Below are 22501 nucleotides of genomic sequence, written 5' to 3' on the forward strand. Positions count from 1 at the left end.
CCCCACCTTCTGGGGAGTACTACAATATATGATCCTTTCTATATGGAAGGCAGTATTTGAATAAATCTAAAATGTTTGCTTCCATAACCTTTTCTTTTTCATTTCAGATTGGAACCAATTTTCTACACTACCTTGAAGGGGTGAAACAAAAGCAACCATTCGTTCTAGCTATTGGCATGGCAGGGTTATCCCGGAACAAACTTACATAATCATAGAGAGAGAAGCCATTCCACAGGAGTCGCTGCTTAATGCCATTGATTTATGTTTTAAGTGTTTTCATGTTTTTGATATGGATTATCAGTGGCAATCATACAACTCCCGGCAGTTCCTCCAGACTGTTGTATACGACATTGATGTACCTGGGAAAATGTCATTATCAGTTGTGTCATTGAAGACATATTTGAAAATCAAAATGAAGTAGGGCTGAAAATTTTCATACCTGGGTCCCATATTCATGCTTCAAAAAGAACTTTCAACAAAGTTGAAGCAATAGTCGCACAGTGCAACACTAGAATTAACTTGTCAATGGATTCAACTGTCCATTACAATTCCTTTTTACATTACAGTTGAAAGAATTTGGACACAATTTTGTTCAATGCCGAGCAACCTTTATGATCATCTGAAGTTGTGTGATTTTAGTTGAAATCTCAACTGTTAGTTGAATCACGTTTATTGGACCAAGGCATACTTGCCTCATATACAAAGCAAAGATATTTTTGTATTCTAAGAAGAATTGGCAAAACGTTTTCAGCCTGTATGATCATATTTGTTTTCATCTCATAAATTCCAGTTCCAAAGTTGCAGCTCACAAATTGGTTTGCTGTCATGAAATTTTAGAAGGAAATTATATGGATTGTCCCAGTCCCAGTTATCTGCTCTAAATAAATTTCTTGGACTATTTTCAATTGAACGGCTCTTGGAATGCAGAAATCTGCGTATCCATTCTACACATATTTACATATACAATATTTACCTGTGCTGGGTTATGTACAACAGCAGTATAAATATTACACATAATATTTGGACTCATTACTTATAGGCTTGCCGCCGTTTAATGAAAGCCATGGATAAGTGTTTAAAGGGGGGGGGGGGAATCTTTCTTTACGAGGCCTAATTTAGTGAACATTTTCAAGCCTGACCATCCATCACCCTATTTTTTACAAATGTGGCAACCATGTTTTGATTGTCATTTTCTTCTTTTGTTATTACATCTTAAGTAAGGCAAATACCTCCCCATGCGAGCTAGTCTATGCTTTAGCTGATAACTATCACTATGAAGACACACACATGTCTAGCTAGAAAGTGTTCGTTCATACATTCAGCAAATTGTATTTTATCCAAACAAGTCTAATAAAATGTTGAAATTGTTTATGTAAAAATTGCAATGGGGTAAAAAAAATATTAAATCATTGGTAATGCTACAAACAATTCCTTCCTTTAGATCTTGTACTATGGTACCATGTTAATGAAACATTCAGTTTTGTTGCAATTTTACATTTCAGTTCACTTTCTTTGAAGGAGTTATATCAATAAATTGCTCTGTCAAATGAAGCCTTTTGTATTTATGTATTTTTTCCTATAAGAGTCAAGCTGACCCAAATTTGGTTGATTTTCCATCATAAACCTTGCCTGGGTCAATATTTACCAATATTTCTGGGTCAAATTTTCAACCCATAAATTGGGTCACTTATTCTGACCTTATTTTTTGGGTCAGTTTGACCCAAATGTGTTAGGTTCCCTCCTGACTTTCATTTGGGTCAAAAAGTGACCCAATTTGGGTCAATTTTAACCCAAGTGTTTTTAGAGTGTGGTGCCTAAGATGCAACACATGTTTGTAATACAGCAAACGCAAAATATGCAGTTCAATGACGTATATTTTGTGTAAGGTCAAGATTTTTAATACCAATGATACTTTAACATTTCCTCAAACTTGCACCGGGATTCAGTCTTAATGTTAACTTAGATCCAGCTTCCAATAAATCATCCATGATACGCCTCGGAAAGTAATAAGTTGATTATTTTTGGAATTTGGCGCCGGAGTTGCTGATGTGACGGGGAAAATTCGTCTTCATGGTTGACTCTATAACGATTTTTCGTGTCTTCATGTTAAAGGGATCTGAATGCTGTCACAAACAGTCAACATACTCATGTACAGAGCGGCAGACGTTTATAGATTTATAGAGCGTCTCCCATCAACTGCGCAAACTCAGAATGAACCGTTGACAAACACGACTTATTCTAACCATTACAATCTGACAGTCTTAAACGTGTTTTGGGGGGAGTGCCTCGTGTTTTAATTAATCAGCTTGTTTCATTAATGTGAAGTACATTCATGTAAGTTGCTGAAATACGCCCATACCTATATCTACTTCTACAAACAAATTTAGAGGCCCCTGATTAAAATAATACACTGAGTGTATTGATTGTAATGGCGGCGGCTACCTAACCCTAAACTGGGTCATTGATGGGACAATTTCAAAACATTGCAAACGTGGGTAGCAACACTAACGTCACACGAGTTTGTAAATTTTGTTAACAGACGGACAGATATACAGACATGACAGACTGATTTGTCACTCAGCAATGGAACTATTTTGGTATTTTATAGTATTCCGAAGAAACTTCTTTTTCTATAAATTTACAAAGTAATCATTCATTTAAGATGTGGAAGTGCTGAAGTGGACAACAAGAAGGGTGTCAGAGAGGAGCACATATGGGACTGACGGGCGATAGGAGAATCAGAGGGGCTACCGGGGAAGTATGCAATAAATGAACAATGTATTCTCATTTTCATATCATACTTTTATTCAAAGGGGAATCCGGGTGCGGACATAAATGTTCCTGCGACCCGACCCTGGCTTTTGACGCCCCTCTGACGCCCCTCTGACAGGCTAAATCGATATATAATCGATGTCCTATAACCTAATCTGAAATGCAGCACTTACGATATAATCGATGTCCTATAGGCTAATCTGAAATGCAGCACTTACGATGTAATCGATGTCCTATAACCTAATCTGAAATGCAGCACTTACGATGTAATCGATGTCCTATAGGCTAATCTGAAATGCAGCACTTACGATGTAATCGATGTCCTCTAGGATAATCTGAAATGCAGCACTTACGATGTAATCGATGTCCTCTAGGATAATCTGAAATGCAGCAGCACTTACGATGTAATCGATGTCCTATAGGCTAATCTGAAATGCAGCACTTACGATGTAATCGATGTTCTATAACCTAATCTGAAATGCAGCACTTACGATGTAATCGATGTCCTATAGGCTAATCTGAAATGCAGCACTTACGATGTAATCGATGTCCTATAACCTAATCTGAAATGCAGCACTTACGATGTAATCGATGTCCTATAGGCTAATCTGAAATGCAGCACTTACGATGTAATCGATGTCCTATAACCTAATCTGAAATACAGCACTTACGATGTAATCGATGTCCTCTAGGATAATCTGAAATGCAGCAGCACTTACGATGTAATCGATGTTCTATAACCTAATCTGAAATGCAGCACTTACGATGTAATCGATGTCCCTGGTAGATGAAGTTATACTTGTTGCTAACTGTCAGTTCCTAGTGTTATCATCCATCTTTCAACGTCCTAGTGTTTATTGGACCTTTGACATACTGTTGAAGCCCTTCTTTTACATTATTCGTTATCTTGGCCATTTGTACACAAATAATTTAAATGAATTTGTAAAACTCTGTAAATCTATAGCAAGGACGATGGAAGAATGAAGGAGGAACGGCGAAAACATGGAGGGCCGTTTATTGATCAGACTATGAGCTAAAAGTGATGAACAAATCTGACGCATATGTAGTCATGACAACTTCCAAACATATAGTAAAGATAATCTGTAGAAGTGAACGGCAGCACGAGCTAGCATGTAAATTGAAGTTAAACTTGAAAAACCAACGAGGAAAGTTTATCTAGAAACTTACATAATTGACTTCATGTGGACCAGCCTAAACTATGGACCATGATATACAGCCGTATTAAGGTTTGGAAAAATGAAGTCGCTGTAGTAGGCCTATACGATTATTGTATGCCTCGCCCCACCCACTTAAGCTATTCAAAGTTTGCATTCCGGGTATACCATAACAAGCATGAGCGGGCAGAGATATTTATCCGTCGTCCAGCAACTTCCTAAGACAATCGCATAACAAACGAGTCAAACCTATCATCATTTCTTGAAATTGACTAGTTAACCTTCTATTTAAAGTGTATAACTTTGTATAACGTTGTTTAGATCAGATTAGTGTCGAAAATAAACAAAACTTTATGTCAAAACCTGATAAAGATGAACTTGTAAATGAAGAATGATCTAACGCAGACGACGTTAGCAGATTCCGTTATTCTTGGTATCTGCGACAACTGGACAAGAGTTGTCCCCCCCCCCCGCACTTTTTTTTCTTTTTTTTAAGGAAATGTCTACCCATTAACGAGTCAAGTCATGTGATCGCAGCACGCCTCCGTCTGGTAAGACTTGACCAATCTATTCAGTATATCTTCCATGTACTAAAGAACGTTTATTTAATTACAACTAGCTTAGACCAGGCTATATAGCCGACATACCCAGATATGCCTTTAGTTAGCTTTGATAAAGAAAAATAAATTTTTACTTGCAGTTACGTGCGTGTTGCAAACGGTTATGAATGCTTTCCAAGGCTACCGTACTCTGTTGCTTGTCTTATTATAATTAATAAACAATTGATGGACGTTAACATAAAGGCATGAAATAAGCAAACGTCATCGTTAGTTTAGCCTTAAAATATCCATTTCAGGAATCCAGCATATTTTAGAGCTGGCTATTTCGAAGACCGGAATTACTGTTATAAGCATTACTATACCATTCGCATTTTCCCCCTTGTGCTGTGTCATGTCAAGGTTCATATGCTGCCTAAAGTCGCCTTTTAAAACCGTGTTAGAATCCTTCATTTAAATTGCTAATTGTTAATTAATATTACGTACGGTATTATCTGAATTGTATACACGATAGTCCTCGTCCGCCTTTAAAACAAAAAAACCTACAGTTTCATCTACTCCTACGTTACGTCTGTTACCTCGGGGATATCGATACTGATTAGAACGCGCGTGTGTACTCTAGCGAAACTGTCCTCCCAGGGATTCAGTCCTGTCGGTATTACAACATCAGAAGAAAGTGAAGCCCAATTGTGAACATACGGTCTATCAGTCGTCATTAAATAAGGTAGCCGCCAGAAACCATTCTAGACAAATATATTGCTATGATCCGCTATCTGTGCGTTTTGTGAGAGTCTATGGATGCCTATAAGGGATGTCTTTAAGTAAAATGTTTAAGCTTGATAACTCATATAGGCTATTGAAACCAACTTCTATATATGTCCAGGTATCACGTCTTTTAAAATCTTTAGGTAACTGCGAAATAACCCTTAAAACATCTGAGGCAGGTTTATCGATCAAAATGACTGTACTTTACAGACCAATAAGTCATGGCCTAACAAGCATGGGGCTATAACGGAATACCAAACGGTTTACTTGTGGTATGTAACGGCAAAATGATATAGTTACTAGAACTTACAAGCAAGTAAAGCTAACATCGTCAGGTTTGTGTTAAACGAACACCCAATGCATGTTACAAAGCTTAATCTTTCAAAGCTTAATCTTGAAATACGGCGCTGAGATAAAGACAAGACCAGTGCACTAAAATATATGTGTTTCTTATATCAAAGTTCAAATTTTGTCTATAAAGTACTTCCGGTTCATCCTCATGCAAGAGTTCAACTGACAACCCACTGCGACATATACTGAAGCCACCCAACCGACTGGTGGCGCTTTGCCTGTATACGGCAAGAAAATAACGGCGCGTAATACAAACACTACGTCTTTGACATAACTAAAGTGATAAAGTTGACATATATGGCAAGCCAATTGCTCAATAAATCGAAAAACATGGATTATCGGTCGAAAAACCATGTTTATCGACCGATAAACATGGATTTTCGGTTGATAAACAAGGGGTTTATCGGCGAGAATCCATGTTTATCGCTTGAGAAACATGGATTATCACTGATAAACATGGTTTTTCGGCGATAAACATGGTTTATCGGCGATATACATGGTTTATCGGCGATAAACCATGTTTCTCGGTAGATAAACATGGTTTATCTGTGACAATCCATGTTTATCTGCGATAATCCATGTTTTTCAAGCGATAAACATGGTTTTTCGACCGATAACAAGGTTTTCGCCGATAAACCATGTTTATCTATCGAGAAACATGGTTTATCGCCGATAAACCATGTTTATCGCCGATAAACCATGTTTATCGCCGATAAACCATGTTTATCGCCGATAAACCATGTTTATCGCCGATAAACCATGTTTATCGCCGATAAACCATGTTTATCGCCGATAAACCATGTTTATCGCGTAAAAACATAGCAACGGTCCCGCACAATCCGCATATGGACAAGTGCGGAATAATAATCGGCAACGCACAGGCTTAGTAATAGTACACCGTCATCGACCTGACACGGTCGTAAATCAACCTGTTCTAGACTGTACAATTATCCTGCACAGCTTTAGGCTCTTTGAGTATACACTGTGTGGATATGTTCATGTCTACAGTGTAATTCATCATACAGCGTTCACACAGAGACCTTCATACTAAGAAAAAATATGTGGCAGGCGTTGCAAACTACAGTAATTGGTAAAAAGAGGTCATTTTACGACCAGTTGCAGGTTGATTTTGTAATCTCAAGAAACTTTTCCATTATAGCGTGATATGCAACTAACAAGGCCTGGGAAGTGCCATTTCCAGCAATGTGGGAGCAATTTTCGGCCTAAATTTTCTTATACGCTTCGCGCCAACCCATGGTGGCGCTACGCTTAGGTGGTTTACCTACAAGCTTGGCCCCTTCCTTGGCAAATTCCTCGCTACGCACCTGTCTAACCGTGTCACAATTTGTTTCTAAATATCACCAAAAAACATCACAGACTTTCACCAAAAGTTGTTTTGACTTTTCGAAATGAATAAGCTAGACTGACCGCATCCGTAATGAAAATTGGTTTGCCGATAAAAAAGGAAAATATAGGGCTGTAGCAACCAGTATATATGTATATATACAAAATACCACGAAGCGTGCGAACAATTTTGGGGATGAAAGTTGCTACGCGCCGACACCCAAGCAAATGCCCCCCCCCCCCAAAAAAAAAAAATTGAAACAAATCGCCGCCCGTGTATACAGGAGACCGTTAAAGTCATAGGAAACAGCCATTGAGCATAATAGGAACTCGTTTATAACTCTATGGAAATAGCCTAACTGCATAATATAAAGCCTTACACTAGTCCAATGGCTAAGCAAAGTCAAACCTGTTTTGGCATTGTATTTTCTAGATTGTTTGTAAAGCGCACAGATGAATCGTGCGTAGTGCGCTATATAAGATTTTATTTACATTACATTACAAAAATTCCGCAGTAAGCTGGAACGTCTGTGTATGAAATTGTCAACAGAGGGTTGGGAATTTGATACTCTCTCCTCTCTATTCGGCAAATTTAAAGGCGCCAACGTAGAATTTATCAGGAGATACAACCCAGTGCACACCATGAACAGTTTCACATCGGTAACAGGGGCCATATTTCGTTGTTCCTAATTATGGATAAGACCGGGCCCTTACGAAGTTTGCGTACGGCTCGCCCACATGCGGCTTCGGAACCAAAGATTTATAATATATATACTAACATAACATGTAGAGTTTTGGAAGTAGTTCCGGTAAATTTTCATCAGTCGCCAAACTTAAACATGATTTATCGCCGATAAACTATGCTTATCGGTAGATAAACATGGTTTATCGCCGATAAACATGGATTTTCGACGAAAAACATGGTTTATCAGTCGATAAACCATGTTTATCGGCGATAAACCATGTTTATCGGCGATAAACCATGTTTGTCGAAAAACATGGTTTATCGCCGATAAACATGGTTTATCGCCGATAAACATGGATTTTCGAGAAAAAAAAAACATGGATTATTGAAAAAAAACTTGGAATATCTAATGAAAATCCCTGTTTATCGTTAGATAAACCATGTTTCTCAGAAAAACCATGTTTATCTGCCGATAATCATGGTTTTTCGGTGAAAAACCATGTTTATCGGTCGATAAACATGGTTTTTCGAGTGATAAACATGGTTTATCGGTCGATAAACATGGTTTTTCGACCGAAAATCCATGTTTCTCGATTTATTGAGCATTTGGCTTGCCATAGACATAAATCACCTTGAAATGGTGATATCGTGTGCCGCATTTGGGTGCCAAAATTCGTCAAAAATGTGGCAGTGGACTGTAGTTTCACAGGTTATTATTAGGAAGCGATAGTAGAAGCAATTACATAGGGATTTAATTACTTTACTCGTGTCGTCTGCTCAGATGTTGTAATGTTATTCACTGTACCCTGGATATAGTTAGCCTATAGGTCCCTAGACCGGCTACGGATGTCCTTTCGGATGCGATATGACTAATGCATAATGATAAAAATTATTGCCACCTCAGTTTACGTAAAACTGTATCCCTTACATGCCAGAATAACATGGGATGACGGTTATGATGTGCTGGGCTTATCACATAACAATTTTATAGAAGGTAGGAAAATAGGCTACTACCCACTTTGCAACATTAACATTAAAATGCGAACTGCATGCACAGATTAATATGGAAGTATTACACAAAAGTAGGTGTGTGTGGGAAGGGGGTGGGGAGGAGGGAGGGTTGCTTTTAATACGGCACTTTCTAGGGACAACTATGACACAATTTGAGTGGAGCATTAAAATAATACAAGCAAGAAAAATGTTTGCCATGTGCCTCTTAGATACCGGAAATGATACTTTCCAGACATTAGAAGTTGCACAAACACTCCACTAACTCGAGTCATTAGAGGCGAATTTTGTTTTTCAAAGTTGGTTCTTAAGTCACTTACCACTCTGGTCGCCATAGCATGTCTCTGTTTTGCAAAGTTCACCTACTCTTTTTGCCTTACAACGCAAAGTGCCCTCACTTTTTCAAGGCTTCACTGCATAAACACACGGTGGTACACTGTGTCAGCATTCTTCCTAGTTCAGTTTCCATGGATTTGCTATAACCTATACCTAAGTAAGATATCCCAAACCATCCACAACCACTGGAACTATTATATCAATTCCATATACGAACTATAAGTTCTTGCATTTTCCTGCATAAAATATCTGGTCGGCCTAACCACTTACAACTTCCGTGACGATTTTTACATGCAAATTGATCAGTAAAGTGAGACTTAAGGGACAAATTTAAATTTGATGCATGAGTGTCGTACACCATTAGAAACAATGCTTTCTGTCAATCCATGTGAGTTGAATTACTTTACCTCTTTGACAAATGACCATATAAACAACTGAGGCTCATTAGTTAAAACGACCGGTCAACTAAATCTACCACACACATACTGTTAGTTCCTCAGATGCCACACAAAACTCATTAGAAAAAATATACTTTTTATAACCTTGAATAACAAACTACGATGCGTTACAAATTTTTGAAGTACAAATTATGTTGGATGTCGTCCAAGGTGGCTGTTGTTGCCATGAAGATAAAAGACGATAATTTGTTCGAAATATTATAATGATATATTAATACTACAATTCTGTCCAAAGTCATCCTTATATATGCATTCAAAATTTCAAATATAACAATTTATGGAAGTATCCTATTTAACTCATCATTACTGGTTAGACATCCACTAGGATGTCACTACAAATGGTATGGGTCACACGTATTAAACTCACTGTAACAAGGTATTAATGATATCCTCATAGCGTTCAAGTTTACAACAAGTCATTGACCCTCTGCCATGGCCAAGTAATGTTCCCTCCAAGAAATATATATGTTGAATATTAATCTACATTATATCTCGAAATTCGATTTGCTGTCAGACAGGACAATCCCTTTCGCATTTTGAAGTGGTGTACATACATACATACATACACCCATACATACATAAATACATACTAGCATTAGATACAGTATACTATCATGGCCGATTGATTTTCAATAATATTTGAAGAGAAACCCAATTTTGCAGATTTCGTTCATCGTCATAGTCAACAATTTTGAGCAACAGGCAGTTTTTCATGCTATTTCGGGTAATAATTATCAAAATGATTTTTTTTTTATAAACTGAGAACAATAAAAAAGAGTGGCCAATGACACCTGACCCTTGTTATCTGCTTAGAATGAGTCATTGTTTACAACAAATATTTCATCATACACGCTCAGACTTAGTCAACTGAGGACGAATGATGTTTCGATTTCATTGGATGAAGATTTGCATTTAGAATCAACTTAATTAAAATATGTGTAAACCAATCAGTCATTCACAAATCATCTTTTTTTCCTGCTATTCTGTACCACTGTTTGTTAGTGATCAGTGGATCTATCTGTATGTGTGTATTTGCGAGAAGGAAGTAGCGCAGTTACTTGCCGTATACTTGAAAAGGGTCAAAGTTCATTACAGAGAAAAAATGACGTCATTTACTTAAAAATCCGCCATATTCGACCGCCGTCCTCATCGTTGACATATTGAGCGGCGTACTATACTACTGTATGTATGCGCGTACGTCGCACAACTAAATAACCGTGCATGATATATATATACGGTATGGTGTATAGGATGCTTCACAATTGAAGTTGCACACATGATAAACTGAAGGCTCTGTAATAACGCCCCACTCACAATTATCGGTGGAGATATCTTACAACTGCTGGTTACAACATCGATATAATTCTTTGCAGTGGAGACTAGTGATAGTACAGCAATGAATGCTAAAGAGTTAGATGCGTGGATAGAGCAGTTAAACGAATGCAAACAGTTAGAAGAAAATCAAGTGAAACAACTATGTGAAAAGGTAACGAACCCAGGTTAGGCCCACCAGCCTACCGTAGTGTTACTGCTGGTGAATGGTAATGTAACTTGTAACATTATTTCTGCATTATTTAGAGACCTTCGTTAGACCAAATTTATTTTCGAATGATGAAACTTGTCTCGGAGGTAAAGGCATCAGTTGGTAACCACATAAAGTGAACGTTTGCCTTCATTTACTAGTCCGTGACCATGCAGGGAATAATTTATCAGGTATCGCATCGCTAATACTAGTAAATGGGCAAGCTGCTTCTCAAGTGCAAAGCTGTAGTCTATAGCAGTTTTATAACACAGCATCCATATTATTTTATAAGAGACAAAATTTATAACCATCAAAGCTGCTACACAAAATTTGGACAGTAAATTATTCAGTCATGAACCTTCTAAGAGAGAAGCTGTAGCAAACTGCTTATTTAACTGCTAAAAGCCTGTGGTAGGCCTATTCTAATTAAATCTCAATTTTGCACATGAACCTTGAGGGCGAATTTTGGATGAGTTCAATGATGTCACGCAAACAACTTTCAGCAGGTTCTGCAACATTAATGCTTAATTATCTCGTATTGAGGGTATAGGCTGTAGGTTCAAGGCCTATTCATTGTTTACTTGTATAGCCCAGTCTTATATCTGGCCTCGGTTACACCATTTTCATTTGACTGTCTGGATTGCACTGTTAATGTCAAAATGATTGGAAGAAACATTGTTGAAGTAGGTAACCATGGATTAATCACAGGAAGGGAAGCCCAAGAGAATTGTTTTCACTGAAGAAAATCATCGTCTTTTAATACAAAAGCAGGCCTGTTAGAATGTGTCCTTTCATAGCACTTTATACTTTGAAAGTCAGTGTTCTCAAACATTTCATACCATACTATGCTATCAGTCAGTATTAAAAGAGCAGTGTGGTTTTACAAACCATTAAAAATCCTATATTGGAATTAAAGTTTCATATAGCAATATAACACTTGAGTAAGATCAAATGGTGCACCTTAAGACACTAGTCTGTCAAGTTTTCCAAACAAAACTAAGATCGTACTCAGTTTGTGGTCTGTTAGTTTATAACTAGATTTCCCTCCGATCATGCATCAAAACTCACATCATGCACACTGTGATAATGATGTCCTTTGTAGGTTCAGCAATCATTACATATATATATTTAAGCCAGGAAAGATACTGTAATTATAAATGTTGCTGTTATGAGTCATACTTAAAAGACCACTAAAACCACAATAAACTGTATTTTGATGTATTGTGTCTTCACAGGCCAAAGAAATCCTTACTCGGGAGTCAAATGTCCAAGATGTGAGATGTCCTGTAACAGTATGTGGAGATGTTCATGGTCAATTCCATGACCTAATGGAGCTGTTCAGAATTGGTGGCAAGTCCCCAGACACAAATTATTTATTTATGGGGGACTATGTTGACAGAGGGTATTACTCAGTTGAAACTGTAACCCTTTTAGTGACTTTGAAGGTAAGTATAATTTGAATGACTAGTTTTCTCACAGAGATATATATTTCAGTAGACTGATCAGATCATGTTTATTCATTAACATTCAAACTGACACAGTATTGTACTTATAAAATCAGATGTATACAATTTTAAACAATACATTGTTTACAAGCCAGTCATGTCTTTGTATAGTGACTTTCACTACAAACATAGTTGTGATTGCCCTCAGCCATCTGCACTGATTGAAATTTAACATACACGTTTTACCAACCTAGTGCAGGGGTCGAAATTTAGAATATTTACCACTATTCCAGCGGAATAGTGGATTTGAAAATACACTATTCCGTCTCATTTTCCACTTTTCCTTTGAAACTATGAAAAGAAAAAAAAATAACATAACAAAATCATATGTTGAGTCTTCTGTTGGGCTATTGATATACATTAGTGTTTTGTGTACCGAGGCAAGAAAGCAGGTAACCCAGGACGCAGCTTGTAAAACCCACTCTCAAGGGCAATGTCAATGGGTAGTTTCGCACACTTCAGGGTATACGGGTCACACGGACACCCAGGGCCCAGCGCGGGAAGGTTGCTGTAATAAATCAGCCTCGCGGGAAATGTTTTGAACAATATTGCCATTCCAAATTTTTATTTGAATTGATATTGTATGTTAGTTAGTAAACGTTTCTTTCGTATGAATTTGACTTCAGTTCAGCGTTCCCTCTAATGTGCAGGATTCCCTTCAACTGACTCAGTAATCCAGCAAAGAAAACATTTTTTTTTGTCTGCTGGAAATCACTGCATCGTTTTCTTGCATTTGCGTTAAGTTTATACTCAATGCACAACGTATTCACTTTTCTTTAAAAAAAATCTGAAAATCAGTAGAGAAATTACCAATTGTGTACGAAAAGAAAGTTGGTACACCTTTCAAATTTTACGAAAAGATTGAGCAAAACACTTTCGAAAAATTCACGCAAATCTGGCATATCGTGCTAAATGCAACTAATGTCATGTTAACAAGGCTCTAGTTCACCCATCTATGAATAAACCGTAAGACCACATCTGGTGTAAAGCGGGAGAAAAAGTATTTTCTAGAATTTCCAAAAATACGCAAAAATAGTATCCTACCATAGTTAAGTGTATAGCAAATAGCCTAACCACCTCGTCGGTTACAGATCACACGTAACTACAAAACACAACTAATTTTATTTTGCGAAATTGACGTTTTCTACAAGAACATGGAAACAATATTTAGCATATAGTGAATCATGCCAAGTGGCCCTAAATATGTAATTACCAGGGTTACATTCATAAAGATGGCCATAGCTAAAGGGGCCCCCCATATCGTGCTATGCTTGTATACAGTAGTATGTACTGTGCCTCGTGTATCATGGGGAATATATTGTTTTATTCGTGCGTTGGAGTCAGTTGGCTTGAGGTGTGTTTTACTTACCTAAATGTAATGGGGATATTTTACCTACTTGTCTTGAACGTCTAAGATAATATTCCGTATAACTTTACCGATCCTTTACTGACTGACCTAATTAATTCTAGAATGGAGCCAAAACAGTTTAACTCCGTGTAACGTTTCTTGGAAACATGCCAAAAAAATTTAACAAACAGGTGTTAGACAGGGGATGAGCTCACAGTTGTTTGGCAAGGTACCTGGGAAAATTTGCAGCACATGTGTAGCCTAACGTAGTATTTAAATAGGGTTAAACACTGCAGTTGTAAACTGATGTACGTATATATTCATTGTTAGGCAGTCTAGAAACGGGGCTTTGCCAAACATTGTTTGTTTCATAATATCGGAAGTTTTGTAAGTTAAACTTTTTAAAGATTGTAAGACATTTTAAATCTCTTTTCATAACATAATATTGCTACTCCAACTTGTCATTTCAAAATTTTCATCAGTTTCGTGACAATTTAAATTCCAAAATTTGTTATTATTTTGCATCTTCAACTGCTAATTTTTAATCGCCAGACACGCAAAATTACCAAAATTTTCCGGGGGCCTTCGCCCCTGGACTCCCACAAGCATAGGAGTAGGAGCCTTATTTGATTTGGGGGCTGTAACGACTTGCCCGAAAAATATAACCAAAATCGGGAAATCGGCAGTTGTTTTTAGTGTGTTCGCGGGAAATTGAACAAGGATTTCCAACACTGTACTACCTGTTACCCACGAGGTGATAATTCCCCCTACATACGCGATGGTATACGGAACGTGTAAAGTGCAATAAATTGGAGGATACTGTAAGGCTTGCTATACTGTGCAAGTGCAGTTGGCTACGGAACATGTATGTATTGTACGTAACTGCAACTCACGTGTAAAGAGAGTTTCTTTTGTATTTCTGGGCAAGTTTTTACGCCCGGGAAACAAATCAAATTAAAATTGTTGGCTGACTAATGACAGGCAAGTAAATTTAGATGGATTTGTAAAAGTTTGTTGTTAGCTATCACTTTTAGCACTATCCATACGGAATAGTGAACCCAAGCAACTTGGTATTCCGTTCATGATTTCACTATCTTGGGATAGCGGAATAGCTTAAATTTCGACCCCTGAGTGTTTTTTCCCCGACCAATCCTTATATTTTCAATTCCTGAGTGTCATCATATTTTAAACAATATTGGTCGTATGTGCATTATTGTCCCTGTTGCTATCACTTTTACAGTAAGCAAATGAAGAATCATTGCTTGTGAATGTTTTTGGAATCATTTGTTCTCATCAGAACAGCATTAATACTTATGATGAAGTAGCAGTTTTTATACCTATTATTGTTGGCTAACTGCATTCCTCGTTTCTCTCCAGGTACGATTCCCAGAGCGTATAACAATCTTGAGAGGAAACCATGAAAGTCGACAGATTACACAAGTTTATGGCTTCTATGACGAATGTTTAAGAAAGTATGGCAACCCAAATGTATGGAAATATTTTACAGACTTGTTTGACTATCTCCCTCTTACAGCTCTCGTTGATGGTCAGGTAAATATTGCAAACTGAATTAAAGTTTGATTATTTTAGTCCTTTAGACATTTCTGCCAATGAACTCTATGGGCTCTGTTCAATCTGTATCCTGGTGCAGTACATATATATAAAATAGACAAGTGACATTGCAGCAATGACTGATGTTAGTGTATAATTAAAACATGATTTTTCGATTGACCTTTTCTGTTTTGGTACAGAAGGTTTTAGTATGCACCAAATGCTTTGCATGTATCACTTGATAACAATGCTATAAATATCACCATTACATCATCCACAAAGTTTACATTGAAGTGAACTTTGTCCCTGAATTGGTTTCATTGTTTGCCATAATCTACACCGCAGAATTGGATTAGATCAACTGACTTTACTGAACTGCAAAGCTTGAAATTGGTTGAACCCTGTGTGGTGCTACTTGTTTCCTATTTGATATCCGATACCAAACAGAGATATTGCAAGTAATGGTTTACTGTAGAGCTGCTAACAGTAATGCAGTATATTGTATCATCAGTGTTAGGAGCTAAATGGCACTGTTGAACTATTAACAGTTTAATATGTGTGCAGTTGCACAAAATACTTAATCTTCCTTTGGTTTCTACATTGGAAAGGTTAAGTGTATTGTTCAAAACATGAAACAAAAAACTGAAATGAATCACTTGGAATGCATCAGTTAAAGTTTATACGAAATCTTATGAAAAATTGTGAGATTTGAGATGTCATTTTTGGATAAGTGGGGAATTGAAGACTGGTATGAGTAAATCACACAGACTTAGATAGTACTTAGTAATTCAAGTCTTGTACAGTACCACATTAAATAAGACAAAGACCCCAACAATGCTATAGGCTTGTTAGCTTGTATCATCTCCTTGTTGAAATACAAGTCAGGGAATAATTTAGTGTTCCAATTTTACAAAGCAGTATTAAGGCTCTGAACTTGGTCCTTTATAAAATACTATGGTTTCTGTGTTAACAAACTGCTATACATCTTCTCACTTGTATAGCAATTTGCCCATTTTGCATAGCACTTTGTGATCGACACCGGATAAATGATTCCCTGCAAGTACAATAATGTATGTTTACTTTAATCTTATGGCATTGTCATTGCTTACAAGTATGATGGAGTCTGTATCCCTTCACCCTGCAATACTTTACAGTTGCCTGAATGTTATCAAGTTAAATACTACTATTAGCACACAAAGGGGAATTGGCTTCAATTTAGTGGATCATACAGAAAACCAAACTTTCTGTACTACAGTGATATGTAAATTAACTTGATTATGTTTTCTCCTCCCTCTCTTTTAGATTTTCTGCCTTCATGGTGGTCTTTCCCCCTCTATTGACACTTTGGATCATATTCGTGCATTAGATCGTATACAGGAAGTTCCACACGAAGTAAGTACTCGTTATCATCAATAAATCAATCTATCAAAAATATATCATGGCAATATAATCAAAGTATTCCCTTGTTAAGCTTGGCCTTATTTGGCCTTATTTCGGAAACATGTTTATTAACTTTTCACTATGGTTCTTTTAATGGAAGTGGACATTGAAGGTGCCCACTACTGGTTATAGCTATAATACCTTGCCCTGAAGTACAGCCCTCTCCCATAACTGCTTCATAACCAGTAATCAGCAAGTTTTTATTGCTCATTAATATCATTAAAGAGTTCACTCAGAATTGAAATGGCTACCTTTAACATGAAAGTGTATGTAATTGTAATGGCATAACATGTTACATGTTCTTGATGCATGCTATTAGATTGTAATCAAGCAAGCAACTGATGTTTGTTACTTTTCTTGCTCTGTAGGGTCCAATGTGTGATCTACTGTGGTCTGACCCTGATGACAGAGGTGGCTGGGGTATATCCCCTCGTGGGGCTGGCTACACCTTCGGTCAAGATATATCTGAAACATTCAACCATACCAATGGTCTCACCCTCATCTCCAGGGCACATCAGCTGGTTATGGAGGTAAGCGTCAGCTGTAGGTTTTCACATTATAAACTTTATTAACCGTACTGCTTTAAGAGGTGTGGAATTCTCTGCTATACATCCATTATGTAGATATGATTGAGGTGGTGTGAACTGTAGGTTAGCACAAAATGAACTTTAATAACCGTACTGCTTTAAGAGGTGTGGAATTCTCTGCTATACATCCATTATGTAGACATACATGAGTAGGTTAGCACAATATGAACTTTAATAACCATACTGCTTTAAGAAGTTTGGAATTCTCTGCTATACATTCATTATGTAGATATGAATGAGGTGGTGTGAACTGTAGGTTAGCACAATATGAACTTTAATAACCATACTGCTTTAAGAGGTGTGGAATTCTCTGCTACACATCCATTATGTAGACATACATGAGTAGGTTAGCATAATATGAACTTTAATAACCATACTGCTTTAAGAGGTGTGGAATTCTCTGCTACACATCCATTATGTAGACTTACATGAGTAGGTTAGCACAATATGAACTTTAATAACCATACTGCTTTAAGAAGTGTGGAATTCTCTGCTACACATCCATTATGGAGACATACATGAGTAGGTTAGCACAATATGAACTTTAATAACCATACTGCTTTAAGAGGTGTGGAATTCTCTGCTATACATTCATTATATAGACATACATGAGGTGGTGTGAACTGTAGGTTAGCACAATATGAACTTTAATAACCATGCTGCTTTAAGAGGTGTGGAATTCTCTGCTATGCATCCATTATGTAGATATGAATGAGGTGGTGTGAACTGTAGGTTAGCACAATATGAACTTTAATAACCATACTGCTTTAAGAGGTGTGGAATTCTCTGCTATACATCCATTATGTAGACATACATGAGTAGGTTAGCACAATATGAACTTTAATAACCATACTGCTTTAAGAAGTGTGGAATTCTCAGCTATACATTCATTATGTAGATATGAATGAGGTGGTGTGAACTGTAGGTTAGCACAATATGAACTTTAATAACCATACTGCTTTAAGAGGTGTGGAATTCTCTGCTATACATCCATTATGTAGACATACATGAGTAGGTTAGCACAATATGAACTTTAATAACCATACTGCTTTAAGAGGTGTGGAATTCTCTGCTACACATCCATTATGTAGACATACATGAGTAGGTTAGCACAATATGAACTTTAATAACCATACTGCTTTAAGAGGTGTGGAATTCTCTGCTACACATCCATTATGTAGACATACATGAGTAGGTTAGCACAATATGAACTTTAATAACCATACTGCTTTAAGAAGTGTGGAATTCTCTGCTACACATCCATTATGGAGACATACATGAGTAGGTTAGCACAATATGAACTTTAATAACCATACTGCTTTAAGAGGTGTGGAATTCTCTGCTATACATTCATTATATAGACATACATGAGGTGGTGTGAACTGTAGGTTAGCACAATATGAACTTTAATAACCATGCTGCTTTAAGAGGTGTGGAATTCTCTGCTATGCATCCATTATGTAGATATGAATGAGGTGGTGTGAACTGTAGGTTAGCACAATATGAACTTTAATAACCATACTGCTTTAAGAGGTGTGGAATTCTCTGCTATACATCCATTATGTAGACATACATGAGGTGGTGTGAACTGTAGGTTAGCACAATATGAACTTTAATAACCATACTGCTTTAAGAAGTGTGGAATTCTCAGCTATACATTCATTATGTAGATATGAATGAGGTGGTGTGAACTGTAGGTTAGCACAATATGAACTTTAATAACCATACTGCTTTAAGAGGTGTGGAATTCTCTGCTACACATCCATTATGTAGACATACATGAGTAGGTTAGCACAATATGAACTTTAATAACCATACTGCTTTAAGAGGTGTGGAATTCTCTGCTACACATCCATTATGTAGACTTACATGAGTAGGTTAGCACAATATGAACTTTAATAACCATACTGCTTTAAGAAGTGTGGAATTCTCTGCTACACATCCATTATGGAGACATACATGAGTAGGTTAGCACAATATGAACTTTAATAACCATACTGCTTTAAGAGGTGTGGAATTCTCTGCTATACATTCATTATATAGACATACATGAGGTGGTGTGAACTGTAGGTTAGCACAATATGAACTTTAATAACCATGCTGCTTTAAGAGGTGTGGAATTCTCTGCTATGCATCCATTATGTAGATATGAATGAGGTGGTGTGAACTGTAGGTTAGCACAATATGAACTTTAATAACCATACTGCTTTAAGAGGTGTGGAATTCTCTGCTATACATCCATTATGTAGACATGAATGAGGTGGTGTGAACTGTAGGTTAGCACAATATGAACTTTAATAACCATACTGCTTTAAGAGGTGTGGAATTCTCAGCTATACATCCATTATGTAGACATACATGAGGTGGTGTGAACTGTAGGTTAGCACATTATAAACTTTAATAACCGTACTGCTTTAAGAGGTGTGGAATTCTCTGCTATACATCCATTATGTAGACATACATGAGGTGGTGTGAACTGTAGGTTAGCACAATATGAAGAGTAGTTATTTGTTTTCATTTTTTAGCAATTTTAGTTCCTCATTACAAATGTTACACTTTCAACCATAAAGGTGGTAACGTTTTGTGTTGTGTATTGGTACTCAAGTAAATGTCAGAGGATACATTTCACAGTTGTTGAATGTGAGTGGATTAGATCAAGCATGGGCTCTACAAATTTGGACCCAATCTGCAGGCACTACACATAAGGATTTACTTACCCAAGGGAATTGGAAATATTACATTATATGGTCAAATAAAATAATCTAACAGGAGCATTACCTATCTGCTATCATGAGTGGGCTCTAGCCCTCCTTACAAACTCCCCAAGTATATGTACTCCACATGTTTTCATTCCTATTGTGAAGCTGCATTAAAAGGGTTTCGAAAAACTTCTGATGGACCCCCCAAAATATAGGGTTGTCTGCCACACTTTTCCCAGCTGTGGTAAAGATACAATGTTTTATTTTGTGTTCTGATTTTAATGTGCAGGGTTACAATTGGTGCCATGACAGGAATGTGGTAACCATCTTCAGTGCTCCTAACTATTGCTATCGATGCGGCAACCAGGCAGCCATCATGGAGCTAGATGATGCCCTCAAATACTCCTTGTAAGTCCAACAATAACCTTTGCTTCTGTTCAACAAAACTTATCAAAAAGTAAAAAATGACATAACAAAATTCTGATTTTTTGTTAATTACTCAAACATATTACTATGAGGGTTAAAAAGAAGATGTTTTATTTCAGTTTGTTAGGTCCTCCGATCAAAAGAATGGATTATTTGGATGTGTCTAACTTTAGTCTCAGCAGACCATTGTAACAGATTGTATTTAGATTCTGTCGAAAGGATACCTGATAATAAGATGTTTGGGTGCCTTTGTCAGAAGTAACTCCACAGTACTCTTGTGTTACTTTGGTAATAAACAATCACATTCTGGCTGTACCATTTACCACAGCCATCTACAAGCAAAAGGTTTCTTAAAAACACTGTGTTTATACATACCTTTCTTGATTGAAATGATTTAGCCAGTATTAATTCTACTCAAAATAAAGGGAGACTTACCACACTGGTAAAATAATGGTCGGCCTACAACACTGGTAAAATAAAGGGAGGCCTACCACACTGGTAAAACTTCTTTCTTGTATTAACTCTTTTGATCCTAGAATCTGATATCAAAATTAAGAATATTTATTTGATTTTCATTAAAGTGGACATATCCTATAATAATTGCTTTGAAAGGTTCGTCTATTGATGCATCCTGATAATTGTTTTGTTTTTGTCTCTTCCACAGCTTACAATTTGACCCAGCTCCAAGGAGAGGAGAACCCCACGTGACAAGGCGTACCCCAGATTACTTTCTGTAGGGGTCCAACATGTCTTCTCCTATTCTTTATGGATGTCATGAAAGCATTTGGGTACCTCTCAGCAGAGTTGATGCTTTCTTAACAAGACACAACACTAATTGATTCTATGAAACTTATCTAGGCAGTAGCACTTGATGTAGAGTTTACCTAGACGGTCAACTATTTCAGACTTTTTATACTGCTTTATTGGAAAAAGACAAACATATCTTGATAAGCTTCACAAATGATAAGTACAAAAGGCTTAGATTAAGATAACTTCTTATAACATTATGTATCAGTCTTGTAAAGAATATCAATGGTCTTACTCCAGTTGTCCAGAAGAAACTGATGAGATCTCTCTTCTCAAGTTTTAGTTTCAAATATAATCCTGAAAAGTTAGTTGCCAAATACCTTCCAATCTGTAAATGTAAATAGTTTCATAAATCACAAGGCAATTGAGAGCTTACACATTGAAGTTCTGATGGACTTGAAGCATGCTTTATACCAACTTCACATCTGTAATAATGGGAGAGAGGTGCCATTAACTGGTCGGAGTGATAGGTATCATCAGCAGGCCAGGCCCTCGAGTATCTAATGGTTCATTCATTTACTCCTCTTCTATGGCAATATTCAAACGTTTCTCTTACAGTATTGTGTGATGTATTCTAGAATGCTCACCATCTTAGCACCCAGCTCTGGCAATATGAATATTCTGTTTATGGTATGTAAAAGTTAGGAACTGTTCATCATTGATTCAGCCGCTCTAGCAGATACAGAGTCCTATTGTGAATTCTTTACAAGCTGGTTTATCTGTGCTAATAAGCACTGAATATACAAATACATTGATTCAGTCACACTAGCAGATAGAGTCCATATTGTGAGTTCTTTACAAGCTGGTGACCTGTGCTAATTTCCCCAGTGAATCTGAAGGTTTCTACACTTTCTTTATTATCTGCTGTAAGTAATATGTTTAAGGATTACATGATTTGTTAGATGGCTGAGTGAAGCTAACATTGCTGCTGTCTTAGAAAGCTTAAATTCCTTAGAGAAGAGAAAACCTTGTAAGGCAGTAATGCATTGTCAATGCAGAATTGCTAATGATGATGAAATAACATTGATTTATGTATTTGAAGGCTATTGTCATTGCTGAATAATTTTATTGTTAGTCACTTGTCAGCGACCCATAGCAGGTGTCATTCAATATATTATAAACTTGACTTATATTCTGCTTATGCTGGAAAAAATGCTCTCCAGTT

The 22501-nt window shown here is 36.9% G+C and overlaps 2 protein-coding genes across 2 annotated transcripts in view; both read left to right on the forward strand.

Annotated features, from left to right (window-relative positions):
• LOC139968572 (small ribosomal subunit protein RACK1-like) overlaps positions 1-22501 on the forward strand; it is a 151972-nt gene that overhangs the window by 118797 nt on the left and 10674 nt on the right. The gene's annotated exons all lie outside the window — the stretch shown is intronic.
• LOC139968574 (serine/threonine-protein phosphatase 2A catalytic subunit beta isoform) lies at positions 10722-21773 on the forward strand. Its single transcript, XM_071972673.1, has 7 exons — positions 10722-10937; positions 12209-12418; positions 15204-15377; positions 16680-16769; positions 17186-17347; positions 20393-20511; positions 21194-21773. The coding sequence occupies exons 1-7, from the start codon at positions 10848-10850 to the stop codon at positions 21264-21266; spliced, it is 918 nt and encodes a 305-aa protein (XP_071828774.1). The 5' UTR covers positions 10722-10847; the 3' UTR covers positions 21267-21773.

The sequence above is a fragment of the Apostichopus japonicus genome, chromosome 6 (genome assembly GCF_037975245.1).
Source record: "Apostichopus japonicus isolate 1M-3 chromosome 6, ASM3797524v1, whole genome shotgun sequence".
Lineage (NCBI taxonomy): Eukaryota > Metazoa > Echinodermata > Holothuroidea > Aspidochirotida > Stichopodidae > Apostichopus > Apostichopus japonicus.